This window comes from Neofelis nebulosa, chromosome 14, assembly GCF_028018385.1.
Source record: "Neofelis nebulosa isolate mNeoNeb1 chromosome 14, mNeoNeb1.pri, whole genome shotgun sequence".
Classification (NCBI taxonomy): domain Eukaryota; kingdom Metazoa; phylum Chordata; class Mammalia; order Carnivora; family Felidae; genus Neofelis; species Neofelis nebulosa.
Window position 1 is genome coordinate 15,287,826 of NC_080795.1, and position 17,935 is coordinate 15,305,760.

General features: G+C 37.6%; 1 protein-coding gene across 3 annotated transcripts in view; it reads right to left on the minus strand.

Moving 5' to 3' along the window:
- The window catches only part of LOC131494961 (cytochrome P450 7B1), a 180,797-nt gene that overhangs the window by 14,277 nt on the left and 148,585 nt on the right, over positions 1 to 17,935 (minus strand). For 2 of the 3 annotated variants that reach the window (XR_009253683.1, XM_058699697.1), the window contains exons 3-4: positions 11,771 to 12,358; positions 11,095 to 11,301 (exon numbers count right to left, since the gene is read on the minus strand). Coding sequence is in view for 2 of the 3 variants with exons in the window: in XM_058699697.1 (XP_058555680.1) it covers positions 11,095 to 11,301; positions 11,771 to 12,358 (795 nt within the window). In the remaining variant the exon portion in view is untranslated. Of the gene's footprint in view, positions 1 to 11,094; positions 11,302 to 11,770; positions 12,359 to 15,933; positions 16,078 to 17,935 lie in introns of all 3 variants that reach the window. The other variant, XM_058699699.1, reaches the window with a different exon arrangement.

The following is a 17,935-nucleotide window of genomic DNA, read 5'->3' on the forward strand; positions in this document are numbered from 1 at the left end:
CTAGGTCTGCATCTCTGCCTTCATAATCAAAACTGACTATGTTTTCACCAGCGTGAATGGGTCCTAGAATATAAAGCTTGATTCTTTCTAATCAGCAATGTGAAAAAGAGCTCCAAATTGAGCATTTGTCCCCTTTCACATGGTAACAAATGGTTGTGTTTATGGTTTGCAATTTAGAATCACACACACACACACACATACATACACACACACACATCCCAATTTCTCAGTGTTCAACAAAGCTCTGCAACATAGAGTACTCTGTTATGAGATTATAGCAATGCACTGGTCAGTGAGGGCTTGCATCCGCTAAAAAATAAAAATAAATGCTATTTCACTAAAACTTAAATCTACACACAGCTTGCACAAGGATATCAAGTAGCTTTGGGTGCCTTCTCCCAGGATGTTTTTCCCTAAGCATGCATTTGTCTGAAGAAATGAGGCTGCGGTCAGCTCTGTGTGGCCAGTGTGGTGATTCAATGTGACATACAGTGAGGCAGTGCATATTCTTTTGGACTGCCTTCGTTATTATAATCAGGCAGAGTCAAATCGGTTTGTTGGTGATGAGGCCAGAAAAGAACTTTGGTTTTGGAACATGGACTCTACCGCAGATAGCCACAAGGCACCTGACACGGCGGATTTCAGCCGGCATGACACCACTGACCAACATTTCTGTGCTGAAAAGCAAGGGTCGGCTTCCCATGTACTGCTGCTGGCTCCATTGGCTCAAGAGCAGAGTAGCATCATTTTGGCTTGTGGTGTGAAACGGTAGCTGACATATGTAGCAGTGAGGTTCACCCAACAAGTCCAGTAGGGGTGTGGGAAGAAGAAAGACAAAAGCAAAAATAATTGTGGGGCGGCTCTGTGACAGGGCAGGCATTTACCAGTCCAAACGACACGTCACATCCGATTGGCCGATGTGCTCGAGGGAAGCATGGCAGCTTGCGCCCACTGCAGTATCACAAATGACAATTGGGCAAGCATATCTTATGCAGAAGTTAATCACAATAATGGAGCACAAAGTGTGGCTTAGCGGTCAGATCGTAAATGACAAATCTGTTTTACCTTCCAGTACCAGTTATGTGCGCAAGACGAGGTTGGCCATCGCTCTGAGCGATCATGCTGATAATCATTAGATGACAAAAGTAATGAGTTGCATTATTATCAACAATGGAGAGGAGAGCTTCCGTGGCTCTGTGTCACAACACACAGACACAAAAGCCAGCAGCTTTCCCACCAGCCCCCGTAAGAATGCAGGCAGAGCTATATGTTGAGAAGAATGACAACTGCACAATAAAAAAATTGCAGCCTTGACTTGTAGTTGTCATAGTTGAGCAGACACCAGCCAGTGCCACTGACGGACCAGCTGGGCCCTGGGAGGACTTCCATGCTGCACCAGGAGGTACAGTAAATTATCCTGCACGGTAGAGCAACATCTGTTTCTGTGCTAGTGCCGAACAAACAAGGCAATTTAAAACATACCAAGGGATAACCAAGCAACAAATGAACATGACCCTCATTTTTTTCCTCCTTCTCACACACGAGGTGTTAAACTTCATTGTGCAAGCACTCCACGAAAGAGAGGCCAGGTTGGTATTTGATAAGGTGTTGTCAGAGAGATTTTGCAGATTTCCAAAATGGAAAGAAAAAGCTTATAGTATTGTTATTCTTAGAATCTTCCTTCCCCCCTTCTATCGTCATTTCTTTTATACCAAAGCTAGCACTCAGTTCTCAATTCGCTCTAGAATTAAAAAAAAAAAAAAAAAAACTTTCCATATACTTATAAATATTCAGTCTTTAAACCTAATTTGCTATACTTAGTTCACATGCCTTCAAGCATTTGTCTTCCAATTTCCACTGAATAAATGCGTACTAATGAGAAGTAGAGCAAGCTGCTGAGGCAAAGCTGGGTGACTTGGGTCTGGCCTGCCACCAGCTTGTGATCGGCGGGCAAATTGAGTTAAAATGAAAAGTCTTGTCAGCTGAAATTCAACATGGTAGCCAAACAGCAAGCTGTCAATCATCCAGCCAAAACAAGGGACTGTAGGTAATAAAAGGTCATTGTGATCATTAGTGCACTTGGCTTTCGTACGCAAGTTAATTTTAATTAAACATGATCTCTATCTGTAAATGTTTTATAAAACTTATTGTGCATAATGGATTGTTAATTTATACTAACATTTAGCAGGTAATAGGACCCTCTACTTCTGAAATGCATTGTGGAGAAATGGCTATCGAGAATGCAAATATTTGGGGGATAATTTACACCAGGCACCGCAAGGTGCCAACGATTCGATTGTGATTAAGATCAGGCTGCCTGTGTTTTATTAAGAACTGAGCTTTACTGACCAGTTCACGCCACGAAATTGGATTACAGAATTCCCACCATGAACTTACAGTGCAGAGACTGAACCACCTCCTTCACCTGGCTAAGAGAGATTTGTTTCTCTTTTCAGGAGCTAAAAATATTCTGATTAAGTATCCCTCCTAAGCAGAAGCTGGGGAATGTGTTGAGCTAAGATGCTTTACCACGTAACTGTGAAGGAAAATGGCAAACGAGAGGAACTGCTGGTAGGAAGAGGCATACACACTTTCTCTTTTGCCCTCAGATCTCAATTCTGGCTGTAATAATTGACAGATGATTCTCATTTGCAGATTTAAAGTGCTGAAGCAGCTCATGACAATCAATAATGCATGTAACGATGCAAACACAAATAAGCACATCCAAGTTTCTGCCTCACACTTAGGCCATGTCTGTATATGTGGAATGAATGTACTGTGACATGGCCAGGCTGTTAATTTGGGTCATCTTAATGATCGGTGCAGACTGTCACACAGTCTGATTAGCCATGGTGATCCGTGGATAGCAGTGATGGCTGGAGTGAAATGGACAGCCAGCCCCTGCCACCGTCCACTGGGGCTGAACATTTGGGCGGTCTTAGAAAGGTGTATGAGAAGGGGGGACAGGAGGATCTGCAGGCAGTGTTCCAGAAGGTATGAAGAAATGGAGTGAGGCTCCAGGTGTGTGTGTGTGTGTGTGTGTGTGTGTGTGTGTGTCCATTTTTACATAACTGCCTTCAAGACAGGTAAGAAGGTAAATTAGAAATTGCAGTAATCAGATCACTTGAAGCAGATAGCTAATTTTGGGCTCAACAACTGCTTAATATATTTTAAATCAAGTTAGCAGTATGTCTGAATTGGTACAAATGTCTACTTTCACTCTGCACTGAAGACACAACATTTGGTTTTCTGCTAAAATGTGGAAATGTAAATTCAACATTCATTTGTTCAATAAATGTTTACGAAGGTCCTACTCTGCTCAGGGCAGTGGACCACTGCTGCCAGGAAAAAAAAAAAAGGAAACACGGTTTTCTTGGCCTTCATGGTTTGGCCTTCATGGACACTGCAATCTGGGTAGTTCAAAGTTGGGAAGCGCGTATAAACAGGAATGTGGGGCAAGATTCTAGAGAAGATTCTGCACAATTTCTGAGCAGACACCTCTAAAGATGGCATTCATAAAGTCCTGGAAACATAAAGGCAAAAAAAAAATCAAATTCCTCTTCCACACATTAGCCCTTTAAAAATATTTAAAGACAAATGGGGTACCTGGTGGCTCAGGTCATGATCTCACCGTTCCCGAGTTCTCAAATGAGCCCCACGTCAGGCTCTGTGCTGACAGCTCAGAGCCTGGAGCCTGCTTCAGATTCTGTGTCTCCCTCTCTCTCTGACCCTCCTCTGCTTGGGCTCTCTCTCGCTCTCAAAAATAAACAAACATTAAAAAAAAAAAGACAACCATCATGTTCTTTTTATTTTTATATTATTTTTTTTTATATTTATTTATTTCTGAGAGACAGAAAGAGACAGAGCACAAGCAGGGGAGGGGCAGAGAGAGAGGAGGACAGAGAATCTGAAGCAGGCTCCAGCTCTGATCTGTCACCACAGAGCCTGATGCGGGGCTCGAACCCACAAGAACCGTGAGATCATGACCTGAGCCAAAGTCGGACGCTCAACCGACTGAGCCACCCAGGCGCCCCAGTCATGTTTTTAAATTGTGTGTCAGGGATGACATGGCCTCAGTCTCTTGGCATCCTAGATGAATTCAATTAATCAATGTGCCTCTAAAAGTGTGGCAGAATTGGGTGTGGTGTTTCAGTTAGGAACGTGGAAAGGAACTACTTTCTTTACCTTGCATACCAGACTTCTATTCATGTTTTGTCGGAAGCAGAGGAGCAACAGATTTTTGAAATCATATCACCACTGACTTGTCTTAAGCTTTGTGATACCCCACAGGTTATCAGCTCTGGCTGCCCATCAGAACCACCTGAAATGGTATTAAAAAAATAAATGTTCCATTCCAGACCAATGGAATCAGAACCACTGCATTAACTAAACCTTTAAATGAGTGGTTTTGAACCTTGGTTGCACATTTAGAACCCTCTACCTTGGTTGCACATTTAGAACCCTCTACCTTGGTTGCACATTTAGAACCCCCATGGGGAGCTTTTAAAGCCATCAGCCTGCACTCCAGACCAATGGAATCAGAACCTCTGGGGGTGGGACCAGGTATGAGTAGTTTTTAAAGCTCCCCAGATGATTCCAATGAACAATCAAGTTTAAGAACGGCTGCTTTCAACTATTCTGCTAAGCCACACATTTCCTCATCCTGTTGTTATGCGGTTGATTTTTGACCTAAGTGTAGTATTTTGCCTTCTCATTGTTTCCCTTTCAATTCCTGTTTCCAGTATTCATTATATTGTCTAACCCTCTTAGCTTTGTGCTGAACTGAAAATTTGATATACATCCAGATCAGTCTTTTTCACTTTTTGACCAATGTTTCCTTATATTACCTATGAAAATCTCACTATCTGATTTCTGGTGTAACCCTTTGTGGAAGATACCTTTCCTTCCTTCTCCAGTTAGAAGTTTCTAAATAAGAACACTATCCCCACTGGAAGAGAGGATTTTATTAAACCTTACTATTACTGTCTAAATTGTTTATGATTTTTGGGGCGCCTCGGTGGCTCAGTCGGTTAAGCGTCCGACTTCAGCTCAGGTCATGATCTCAAGGCTTGTGAGTTCAAGGCCTGAGTCAGGCTTTGTGTTGACAGCTTCAGATTCTTTGTCTCCCTCTCTCTCTGCCCCTCCCCTGCTGGCACTCTGTCTCTCTCTCTCTCTCAAAAATAAATAAAAATAAAAATTTAAATTATGTATTATTTTTCAAATACACAATTATCTTTAATACTGAATGAATGTTTTCAAAACAACACCCACAATTGTGACAAATAACCACGCTAAGATGTTAATGATAAGGAGAACTGTATGTGTGTGTGTGTGTGTGTGGGGGGGGAGGTGTATGGGAACGCTATCATCTTTGTAATTTTTCTGTAAATGCAAATTTATTTTAAAATGAAATATCTATTTTTATTTAAAAAAACACCCCCCAAATTCTGATGTGAACCTCTAGCCCATTATTACCCTCAAACCCAACTGCATCTGAGAATTAGTGATTACATATCCTTGTAAAAGAGTGGCCAAGTTCTCTGGTAAAGTTGTAGAGCATTTTCCCCCAGAAGTGACAGCATTTATGGGTTAGCATTTAAGTCAGAGCTGGCATCGATTTCTGGCTCTGCCACATACCTAGCTGTAGGAGTTGAGCTGGTTAACTAATCTTTCTGAATCTTGTTACCTAATAATTAAATGAAGATAATAGTACTTTTAAATTAAAAAAGCTAATATATGTAAAGCAGGTAGCACAGTGCCTACCACATAAGAAAATGATAGTTGTTAATACTGCCATTCATACTGTTCCATCTGGAAATTAAAAATATAGTTAACTCTATCATTATCTTGCTCACATTTTCTGATCTTGTACATGTGCTTATCATGGCTAGCTTTGCTGAATTAAGACACCAAGAATCTCTCTCCCCTCTCAGTTCGGACAATGAGAAAGGGCTCCGAGGGCTCTAATATGAGACAAGTCTGAGGGAAAAAGGTTGGATGTGGCCAGAAAACCCTTTACCTCCGTGACCTTAGGCAGGTTATTTAGCACCTTGAACATTTTCTCCTCTGTAAAAATAATGGCAACATAAGAGCTGCCCTAGTCCCCCAGTATTTTGGCAAAGATCACCTGAGAAAATGTAGGAGTCCATAAAATTGCCTTGAAATTATGAAGTCATTAATATATTTAACATGGACTATGTCTAATGATCATTATGTGTTACTAAAGGATCTTTATTTTTTTTCAACTGATCATTTCTTTTGTTTCTGCTTCTTTCTCCTCACTAATTGGGTTTAGCAAGTTTTGATAGAATTTTGTTGGAGAATCACTCACTGCAGGCTCATAATTCTAGGGGTTTTATAATATACAGTCGCCTTTTAAAAAACTGTTAGACATTTTGCTGAGCTTTAGTTTTACAGCACCTCCTTTTATTCCAATAACCTTCACTTCAGCTGCAGGTGCAACTTTTCTCATTTTCAGAACACGTAATTGAACAAAATTAGGTGCCTGCAATACACCTGAGTTATTCACTTATTCAGGTCAGAACTTATAATCCACTTTGACTTAGGTTCTTCTTACCTAGAGTATGTTCTTTCATGTGTGATGCACAGAAAGAGCACTCCTGCGGGGTAAGGTAGATGTGAGTTAGATACCAGTTTGATTCACAAATAATTGAAAATGAAGAGAACAACATAAACATTGCAGGGATGGCATTGAGGTTAAATATCATTTTGGGGATAGCAATAGATAACATTTATTGAACCCATACTTTTAAAGTTATTTATATACATTATTTAGGCAAATGTAGAAGTAAGAGGTAATATTCAGCGAGATTATTTGCTCTCCGTTTGTCAAAATTCCAATTTTGAGAGCATCTTTCCCCTCCTTGCATTACCTTTTTTCTTCTCTCTGACTCATCTTTTCTCTTTTTTCTTTCCCTGTCGAAATCCTACCTCCACTCCAGGTTTCTCTTTCTGGGAAAACTGAAAAATTCTTACTTTTCTCTCAGAGTTTCTCAAACTTCCATTCTATCACCAATTCTTCCTATTGAGATTCGGCCCAACTGGCTGTTATTTGAGCTTCACTGCATTTACTATCTTATTTTAAATTTATATTTAACTTTTGTTGTAGAGACCTTTACTAAACATCAATCAATATAAAATTTTGGTGAAGTCATGATAAGCAGAGTCCTCATAATAAGTTATATAAGTATACAAAAACATAAAGTTGTGTTTTTCTTTATCTAAAAAAAAGGTGGAATGGTTTCAGAGAAAGATTCTCAAGAGCATTGGAAAAAAAGCATGAATCCCTCACAACCTCTTACAACAGATGATTGCTTTGAATTACTTAAACAGGCTTGGTACTTAAAAGCCAAATCTATGGTACATATTTTAACTTTTGCTGACATTAAGTGTATATTGATGTCAGAGGAAATTTGATACATGGAAGGCCTAGAGGATTGAGCCACAAATGTCAATAATATATGCACAATGATTCGCATTATGATAAACCCATGCCCCATTGGGCTCTGTCTTCTATAATCACTCTAAACAAGAGACATCATTTTTGTTCAGGAATAAAGCACTCATTTCTATGGCATTCTAACTTTCTTTTCAACCTTACTTTATAATCAATGTATGCTGACATGCAAAATCTCTGTTAAAAGAGATTTCTTCTTCCTGGTTAAAAAAAATTTTTTTTCTTCCTGGTTAAAAAAAAATAGTAGCATTCATTTCATCCTTGTGATCTTTTTCCTTATAATAATAGAAATTCAAGATGTATTTATTTTTAAAGAAATATACTTAGAATATATAGAACTCTGTCCTTAAGCACATGAGAAAGGGGAGACACATATACCCCATATCAGGGGGTACACTGTAAATATTTAATTCTGTAAATCTTCCTTTTGTATGTACAGTTCATGCTCTACTCATATCGAGAAATATTCACAATTGAACTATGACCAGACGCAGAGGTTATCTGTTGTGTTACTAATTCATGTAAAAATTTGCTTCAATCTGCATCAAACTGTCTATCTCGTGCAAGAAAAAATGCACACTATTTTCTAGAAGATTAAATTCTCGCAATGAACAACACTGGCCTCTGCTGGTAACCGAGGTCACGATGAACAGAGATCCACCTTTTCTAGATTGCTGAAGGCTCTGCCTTTATCCAGGTAGATCTACACTCTCTTAGAATAACTGTTTTTCACCTGTTGATGATAAGTGAGCTGTAAATTAATGAGGGCTCCAAAGATGAAAATCTCTAGCACTAGCCATGGACCTAAATGGACCCAGACTGTAGATCTGGAACTTGCCATTTCTTCTGATGAAATAAATTTAAACATTTCTGCTTTAATGTCACAATTTTAAAATGACCTTTTCTTTCACATCACTCCTCATCAGGGAAATACAAATCAAAACCACACTCAGATATCACCTCACGCCAGTCAGAGTGGCCAAAATGAACAAATCAGGAGACTATAGATGCTGGAGAGGATGTGGAGAAACGGGAACCCTCTTGCACTATTGGTGGGAAGGCAAACTGGTGCAGCCACTATGGAAAACAGTGTGGAGGTTCCTCAAAAAATTAAAAATAGATCTACCCTATGACCCAGCAATAGCACTGCTAGGAATTTACCCAAGGGATACAGAAGTGCTGATGCATAGGGGCACACGTACCCGAATGTTTATAGCAGCACTTTCAACAGCAGCCAAATTATGGAAAGAGCCTAAATGTCCATCAACTGATGAATGGATAAAGAAATTATGGTTTATATACACAATGGAATACTACGGGGTAATGAGAAAAAATGAACTATGGCCTTTTGTAGCAACGTGGATGGAACTGGAGAGTGTGATGCTAAGTGAAATAAGCCATACAGAGAAAGACAGATAACATATGTTTTCACTTTTATGTGGATCCTGAGAAACTTATCAGAAAACCATGGGGGAGGGGAAGGAAAAAAAAAATTAGAGAGGGAGAGAGCCAAACCATAAGAGAATCTTAAAAACTGAGAATAAACTGAAGGTTGATGGGGGGTGGAAGGGAGGGGAGGGTGGGTGATGGGCATGGAGGAGGGCACCTGTTGGGATGAGCACTGGGTGTTGTATGGAAACCAATTTGACAATAAATTTCATATTAAAAATAAATTAAAAAATAAAAATGGGAAAAAAATTATCTTTTCTTTCAATAACAAGATGTCGAGAGTAAAAGAGAATTGATGACTTTCAACTAAATATTTAAGAGTAATAACTGTGTACAGAATATAAACACATATTCCTTTAAGTTTATTTGCTTTACTTCCCAGTATCCATCATCTGATTCAGAAAATGCTGCTGAAATTACTGGAATACATAGGAAAGCAACCTTGAGTTTCATAGATCTATAAATCTACCCAGAAAATACCGTGTAGCCATGTGAAGGTGACTACCCAGAATTTTATGCACATTGTTTTTTGGATTTGTTCACCAATAATTCTGCAAAGACCAAAATAATATTTGTATGTTGGTAATGTTGGGATTACTTTCTTTCTCCAGGCAAATATAAAATACTTGGATAATGTATGCTAAATTACTTGGATAATGTATGCTAAAGACTATACGGTGATACATTTTTCCCAATTGATCGAACAAGTTAACCAAGTGCCAGTACAAGACAAGCTTCCCGCTACTGCTTCTGATGGGTCTGAGCCTAGTCCGTGGGAACAGTCTCTTAGAACACAAGGGCCATTCTTTTTAATATCGCCCAAAAGTCAACACAACTCAAGATCTGTGAGTTCTTTGCGCTCGGAAGTTCCCATCAAAGAACTGGAACATATTTATTTTATTATTATTTTTTAATGTATATTCATTTTTTGAGAGAAAGAGAGACCGAGGGCAAGCAGGGGAGGGGCAGAGAGAGGGGGAGACAGAATCGGAAGCCAGCTCCAGGCTCTGAGCTGTCAGCATAGAGCCTGACGCGGGGCTCGAACTCATGAACAGTTGGGATCATGACCGGAGCTGAAGTTGGTTGCTTAACAGACTGAGCCACCCCACCTTTTTAAAAATGTGAACCTGGAACATATTTAAAAGATAAAAAACTGAGGCCAACACAGGCTAAAATACTTGCTTACATTGTCAGGAGTGGAACAACGGATACATATAAAGACATACTCCTACCTGTGCCCTAAAGGGACTTGGGTTATTGTACAGTAAAGGATACCACAGGATGAAATATCAATACAGAAGGGACAGAAAATAACTCATTGATACGGAATTTAACTTCGGGAGTTAAAGTTTATTCACATAAGCATATGATGTGTCTTATCAAAACTGGTCAAGGAAAATGCAATCCATTGTCATCGAAAGCTCATGTCACTGGTGTACATGTCTATGTAGAAATAGAAAACGAACTTAGTCACTCCTGACCTCCAATATATTTGAAATAGTGGCTATGCATATCTCATGAGTCAGTGATTATTTTATAAACTACTGACATTTCACATGGAGTAATTAGTAGTTGCTGCTGCTTCTTTTCCTCCTGGCTCCCTTTCCTTTTCTTCCCTCCTTCCTTTTTCTCTCCCCCCAAGTATGTTTAAGTCAAGAAGTTCCAGTGGAAATCACTTTTACTACGTTCTTGAGAATCATACACTGCAAGCTGTGTAAAACATCCTAACCCCTGCCTTAAAATATAGATACCATTTTAGGGAAGAATAAATACATTTGGTACACAAGTTGCCTTCTGAAATACTTTCTTTTTCAATCCCCAAATACCTTTCTTGTCAAGATAGTGCAGCAGTGTTTAGAAAGCGTTAGCACACCAACAGATGCTCAGAATCAAATGACTTAATAGGCATAAACTTTTTTTTCAAATAATTGCAAAGCTTTGGTTTAGCCTTTTGCATACCTTGCATAGTTAATTACCTAGGCCTTAATGTTTACATGTAATGAGAGTATCTACAGCTATAAACTACATAATTTATAATTGATGTAAATGGGTGTTATTATGTCAATTAGGCAGCTGTGTCCTCCACCTCTTGGTAAACAGCTTTGAGTGATAAACTGAGTTTGCAGAGAGGTACCTTCTTTTCTTCATAACAGATAAAAATAAATTACCTAGGTAGACCAGGCTGTCCAATTGTTCTCTGGTGAGGTGGATGGGAAATCCAGACCCTTTCTTTTGACCTGTTGACTGCAGCAAATGGTCAATTTCGTCACGCAGCACTGCCATAGCTTCTGGGTGCTGTAGGAGGTAATACATCGCCCAGAACATAGTTGGAATAGTGTTTGTCACAGAGGCCCAGAGAAAGCCTAAATGATGTGCTGGGAGAAAATAAGTGAAAAGGAAGATTAATAGCGTTTATTACACTGATTAGATTTGCAGTGTGCTAATTAAAAGATGTTAGGACACAGACCCAGCCAAGGATCAGTGCATGCTAATGAGGACCAATAGGCTTCTGAAGTCTAATTTTCTGCTTAATGAGAATAGTTTAAAATGTAATGTGCGTGTGGGGGGTGGGGAGGTGGGGGATGAGATAAGAGGAGTAAATGCAGCTTAGTTATACTCTTTCTCATTATCACCATTAAGTATCTTGTTTTACCACCTCAGCAAAAAAAAAAAAAAAAAAAAAAAATCAATTATCACAGAGGGTTGTTTCAGAGTAAAACATTTTATCATTAGCCAATTAGAAAGAGCATAAAAATTTTCAAGGTCACCATTTTGCCTTTTTATTTCAAAGGTCTATTGTAAATTATTTTATTTTAGACAAGTAATCATCCAGAAGTTTCTTACCTCCTATTTCAAGGTCCTCGAGCGTATAGTATTTCTCCAGGATATCTTGCCTCATTTGAACAACTTCTGACCATCCTTGTATCTTAGCTAAGTGTTCTGATGTCAAGTTTTTTATAAGTTTCTTTCTAATAGACTTGACATTTCCTAGAAGCTCTATGGGTATGTCTGATACTAAATATGGGAATTTGTCATCAAATTTTAAATAATCATCTCTTAGCTCAGTAGTAAATTTCTTCGTACCACCAGCAAGACTTTTTCCATATATGGTTGTAAATGTGATCTCAAACATCACTGAGTTGCAGAATGCCAACAGCGGTGTCATGACCCAATCTGTGGCTTTTAGTAGGTGGAGTTCAAGCACTTGTCTTAAATTCTGCATCATGTTTTCTGTGAGTATGTCCAAAGATTTCCCTTGTAAAAGTTGATAGCAGATGTGAAGTTCATCGTTCAGGTCATCATTGGTTTCCAGCTTTTTGATGGAAAATGCTTTCCTTAAGAGTTTATTAGTAAATGTTCGAAAGCTTAATTTGCGGTTTTTCATCACTGACTGGTACTGAAAAGGGTCCAGGATAAATGTTATATACTTTCCTAAAAGAAATAAATGAGAATATGAACTCTTTTGGTAGCAAAACACACAATATACCTGAAATTTGAAAATACTTTAATCAAAATTAGGAAGACCTTAACAACATCTAGAAAGGTGCAAAGTTTAATAAAAATCCATTTTGTTCAGATTCCGTACCTGTTTCCTTTAAAAACGGGAGATAGTAGGAAAGGCTTTAAGTTAAATATTCTTAAATTCTGAATGACTTTTAAAAAGATACTGTCTTATTTTAATTAAGTACCCAAGTATTTAAACTACCCTTGAAATATCCTCAGAATCTCTTGACTTAAACATTTCTCATACAATAATACAAACAGAAAACAAACATCAAACAAACAAATTATTATTTACACTTCATAAAGAGCTATTTCATACTTGGTATCTTCTTAGCTTTGGTTGGATACAATACCTTTAACTCAGATAAATGAGTATGTGGTATGAGGCCAGTACTCACAAGTTAATGTTCGGTGCAACACTAATACCGAATCAAAATGTCAGCATTTTCATTTTTATACATGAGAAAACAGTGATTCATGGAGATTTAGTAACATGTCCAAGGTTACCTACTGATTTGTGATTAAAACAGAATTCCAAACTAGAACCTGTCCATTCATGCATTCATCCTTACCTTCAACATTTATTGAGATCCAGATATTTATTTGGATCTCTCTCCTCTTAAGATAAAAAGATGCAAAGAAATCATTGTATCATTGTGGATGGTGTTGTAGCAGAGATGTGAACGCAATGTAGGGGAAAGAGAAAGGGAAATCTGCTTCAGTCTGCCTGGAGTTACCTATCATCAAGATAGTTCCTTGAGGTGCTGACATTTGGTCTTTTCATAGACCAGTGTTGTCCACACTTACCCAATTAAAAGACTTAGGGTGCTGGTTAACAATACAGATTCCTGCCTGATTCTGATTCATAAGGTTTAGATGTGGGACCTACACGTCTCTATTTTTGACAGGGGCCTGAAGTGATTTAAGGCAGCACACTGAGGAACATGGCCGTTCTATGGTTGGTCTCTCAAAACTGGCAGGAAACTTGGAGAGTTCCCAGCTCTTGGGAACTCTTGGAGTTGGAGTTGGGAGAGTTCCCAGTTCCCAGGTGATCATTGATAGTTCAACTATCAACTCTAAATTAATCAGTTGAAAAAGCTAAAGAAAGTCAAGAGAGGTTAAGGGCCAAGATCCCACTGCCATTTTTAGTGGCAGAGCCTGGACAAGAAGTCACTCTCCATTCGTTGTTCTGTTCCTTACGCAGTGCTGACTTCCTCTCACTAGAGTGCTGTTTTAAGATTCCTAATTCGAAGTATTATGCAAAGAGTATTTAAAATGGGCATTTAATGTCCTTTTTTTCCAAGAACAGACATGAAGTTTAGATAATCCTACAAATTTTAACATCTATTAATTATATTGTCTTCTAGAAAACAGTTCATAGACATTAACATTTGTAAGATCATACACACTTTCCTCTTCACTTTATCATTCCTCTTTGTGTGAGTGTGTATGTGTGTGTAGCTTTCTTAGACCAACAATGCCTCACTTGTTATTTATTGGTAATTCAAGCAGCATCACAGATATTAAATTCAATGTGGTACATGATTAGGACAAAGTTTTGAATAATCTGCAACCTAATTCTTGAAACAGGATAATATGTTTTTGTCTTACAATTTTAAAACGTAATTTTTAAGTATACATTAATGTACATGTCTTATGATGTTTTTCTAAAAATATATCATACGTCTTGAATTTTATATATTGTATTTCTCCTTCACTTATTTAATAAGGTGGGCCAATATAGGAATGAGGGTAAAGCTAGAAGTGTCTATTCATTCTGGTCAGATCCCAAAGCTGCGTCTATAAAGTAAACTGGATTTTTTTCCCCCTAGGGAGAGCAAAAAGGACTCAACTGGATTTGAGCATATTTTATGACACCTGCTTTACCATAGCATCTTAATTAAATAAAATTGCCAGCATCTGCCTGACAAATAATTGAAAAAAAGAGTGAATTCTCTTATTTTGCAAAAGATATAATTTTAGGCAAAGCTATGTATTTTCACAGGTGGTGATTCATACTTTCCTCCTTTCACTAAATGAGAAGATTTTGTTAAATATCTTTAGGGTTATTTTAAATTAGCCACTAAAATTCAGAGAATGTATAAAAGATTCAGTTTGTAAAACACACAATTTTTAGAGAATAGTTTGAATTTTTCTTACCAATTTTCTACATTCATTAAAATCTAAGTGGAAAGACAAAACTATATTCAGCCATGACAGCATGAGCTACTGGCCATTGGCCTACTGAAGTAGATCGAGCCTGTGTGCATGCAAGAGTTTTTGTCTACGATTCATCACAAATACACATATAGCCCCTCTCTCTCCTTGCTGGTTAGGATATGGGAAGAAAACAATGAGATTAATTTCAAATAAAAGGAATAAAAGCTAATTAGCAACCAATTATTGATAAATTGTTTTTTAAAATAAGCAATTATTGCATATAGGTTCTTTATAAAAATCTTTCCTGATTAGTTAAAATCAATTTATTTGTAAATGAAATTCTCACTCCTGTCAAGCCTCTTTATACTCCAGGATCTGTATTTTCTCTTTCTCATTCTTATTTTAATTTTCTTCAACATCAAGGCATTGTGTTTTCCCAACTCTCTTTCTGAGTAAGATGTTGATTGCTTTAAAAGTAGACGTTTTGATTTTCTGGATTTTACTTTTCAAGTGGGTTTGGAAGTACTAATAACCCTGGAGATGTTAGTTGGCTTTTCCAACTTTTAATCTTCAGTATAAACAATTTAAGCTAAGTTTTCCAAAATTAATATTAATTTAAACCATCTGTCCACCATCTGCTAATGTGAGATGCAAAACCAGAGTTTCTTTGTAATCTTTAATCAGACAGTTAGGAAAACACATATACATTCATAAAATGAATTTAAATTTTTTAACAAAGGAAATCTGAAAAGTTATTCTGAAGGCCATGTATTCTTGGAGCAAAATTAACTTTTGCTCCAGTGTGATTTTATGTAAATGAATATCAAGTGTTGATAGGCAAGTTGCCTAGTTTACAAAGATCACAAGGTAGAAACAATATCCATTGCCATGTTTCCAAAAGAGAAAAGAATGCTGTCAGCAGTTGATATGAAATATTGATTTAAAGAATTTCGGAGTTTGCATTTGTCTAAAATAGAAATGTCAAAATGGGGCTCACTTCTGCTACATATATGTATATATATATATGTATATATATGTATGTATATATAATGTAATATTATATGAACTATTTAATATATATCATATATAATTATCTTTTAGAGGAATAAATTTGAAATGGGCTCAAAATTTTTAATGTCTTCTTTAACAATAATTTCATTCTTGTCCCTTTTCAGAGCTGACTGAGTCTAAAGATATTAATTCTAGCATTCCTGTATAACCTGTGCATGATCCTTTACTAACTCGGCAGCCTTTTCACTTCTTTCGAAATCACTTCTTTTAGGAAGGTGAAGCTACATAACGCAAAGTACGTCAGTAAATATAAGAAAAATTAGATTATTCACCCAGTTGTCTTGTACACAAAACGTCTGACAACTGGATCGTTATAAATTGAATTTTGACGTTTTCATTTCAGGTATTTGGTGCTATCCAGAGACATATCCATGGGAATTCAGGACAACTCTTTGAGCCTTTAGATATAGAAATGCCTAGTCAACAAATATGAGATAAATTTGGATTTTAAAGAGATTTTCCTTAATTATGAGCTTTTAATCTCCATGCTTAGTTTTTCAATAGAATTTTTTAAAACATCAAGCTGAAAATATTAGTTTAAAAGTGAAATATGAATGAACTTTTTAGTTTATGAGGATGACCACATTTTATACTCTCCCTCTTATTAGGGAGATTTCACTAGCTGCTGACAATGATGTACAGTGGTGCTTCGCTGGGGTGACATCTAGGAAAAACTGTTCCTCTGCACCACCACACAAAACCAATTAGAGAACTATTTTCTGCGACAGGGCACGAATTTACGTGGTTTCTCATGAAAAGATGTACCTTTTAATTTCTTTATTAAGATGACATCCGTGTCCCTTGAGACTTTTGGGGATGACAATCATTTGTTCATCATGCAAGAGCATACAGTAACTGAAATCACATTACGGGACAAGGGTGGAAGGCCCCGTTCCTCATTTCACATTTTCCAAAGGAGCTATTTTGCAAACTGATCATTAGAAGCAAATACGTTAACAGGGTTTCTTGACAGGAATTAATACAAACTCTGGTAAGGAGCCAAAGGGGAGTAGTGGTACATATTCAACTGTGGTTGTGTACTGTTGAGTTCAAAAGCATAACCATGGCCAAATTATTTAGACATCAGAAATTCAACAAGCTTCTTAGCGTCTAAGATTAAGATATCAAGTGTCAGTGGAAATTGGTTCTTCTTTGAACAGTGAATAACATTATCCAACTCTACCACAAGTTTCTGTTTAATCATCTTAATCATCTCAGGTTATTTTTGTATAATGTATTAAAAGGGAAAACTGAGAAGATCAATAATTTGTGTCTACTCATTAGAACATAAAGTTTAAGTTTTTAAGTAAGAGTGATTTCTTTTTTTTTTTAAGTGAAGAATATAGTTTTGTTATTATGAAGCCAAAAGATCACTTAGAATAGAAGCACCAGGTATGGCCCTTATTTGTATTATAGTAAGTGTTTCATCAGCTCTAAGGTATTGGGAATATCCTCATCAAATATTTATTGTGAGTCAATCAGTGCTGAGCTCTGGTCTAAATGCTGGCAATAGAGGAGATAAAGAATAATGAAGGTAAACAGACAAATGAATTAACAATAAATTCACAATTTATTAAATGCCATGACAGAGTGATACTGAGCGTAATGGGAGCCTGGAGAAGAGGCGTTAAACATAACAGGGGAGAAGAGATGGTCAATGATGCTTTGGGGAGGAAGTGTAATGTGACTATGACCTCAAAAGATGAACCCGTGTCAGTCATCTTTTCAGGATGACTCACAAACAGAAGAACGGCACTCAGGCAGAAAAAAAAGCAAGACAAAACACAGGCACAAAAGGGCATCGTGTGTGAGAGAAATTTCAAACAATTTGGCGTATTAATAGTGCATTAAGCCCAAGGCAAGCAGTAGCAAGAGCCGAGGCCAGAGAGGTGGGGGAGCCCAGTCTTGGGGAGCCTTGTGAGGATGCCATTAGATAGCGCAGTTGCTCCAGATGCATGATGTTTTTTTCCATTTCAGTTTTTCTGACATCGGAGTGTAGGGAGAGACTTGCCACTAGGTTGTGATGAAATGGATACTGCCTGTTCATGCAAGAAGGCAAGCCGTGCTGATAATTTCATCCAGTTGGGTCGTTGTTTTTCTCCCAATTACATTAAAATGGCAGCACTGAAATGAAGTTGCTCTATGTACAAAAGGTTGCTTCTGATACTCAACAGAGTAATTGCAGTAAGAAGAAATTACCTAAATTCTTTAGGAACAGAACATAAAATTCCAAGACTGGTTAGAGGAAGGTAAAAGGGTTGAGCAAAGAAAGGT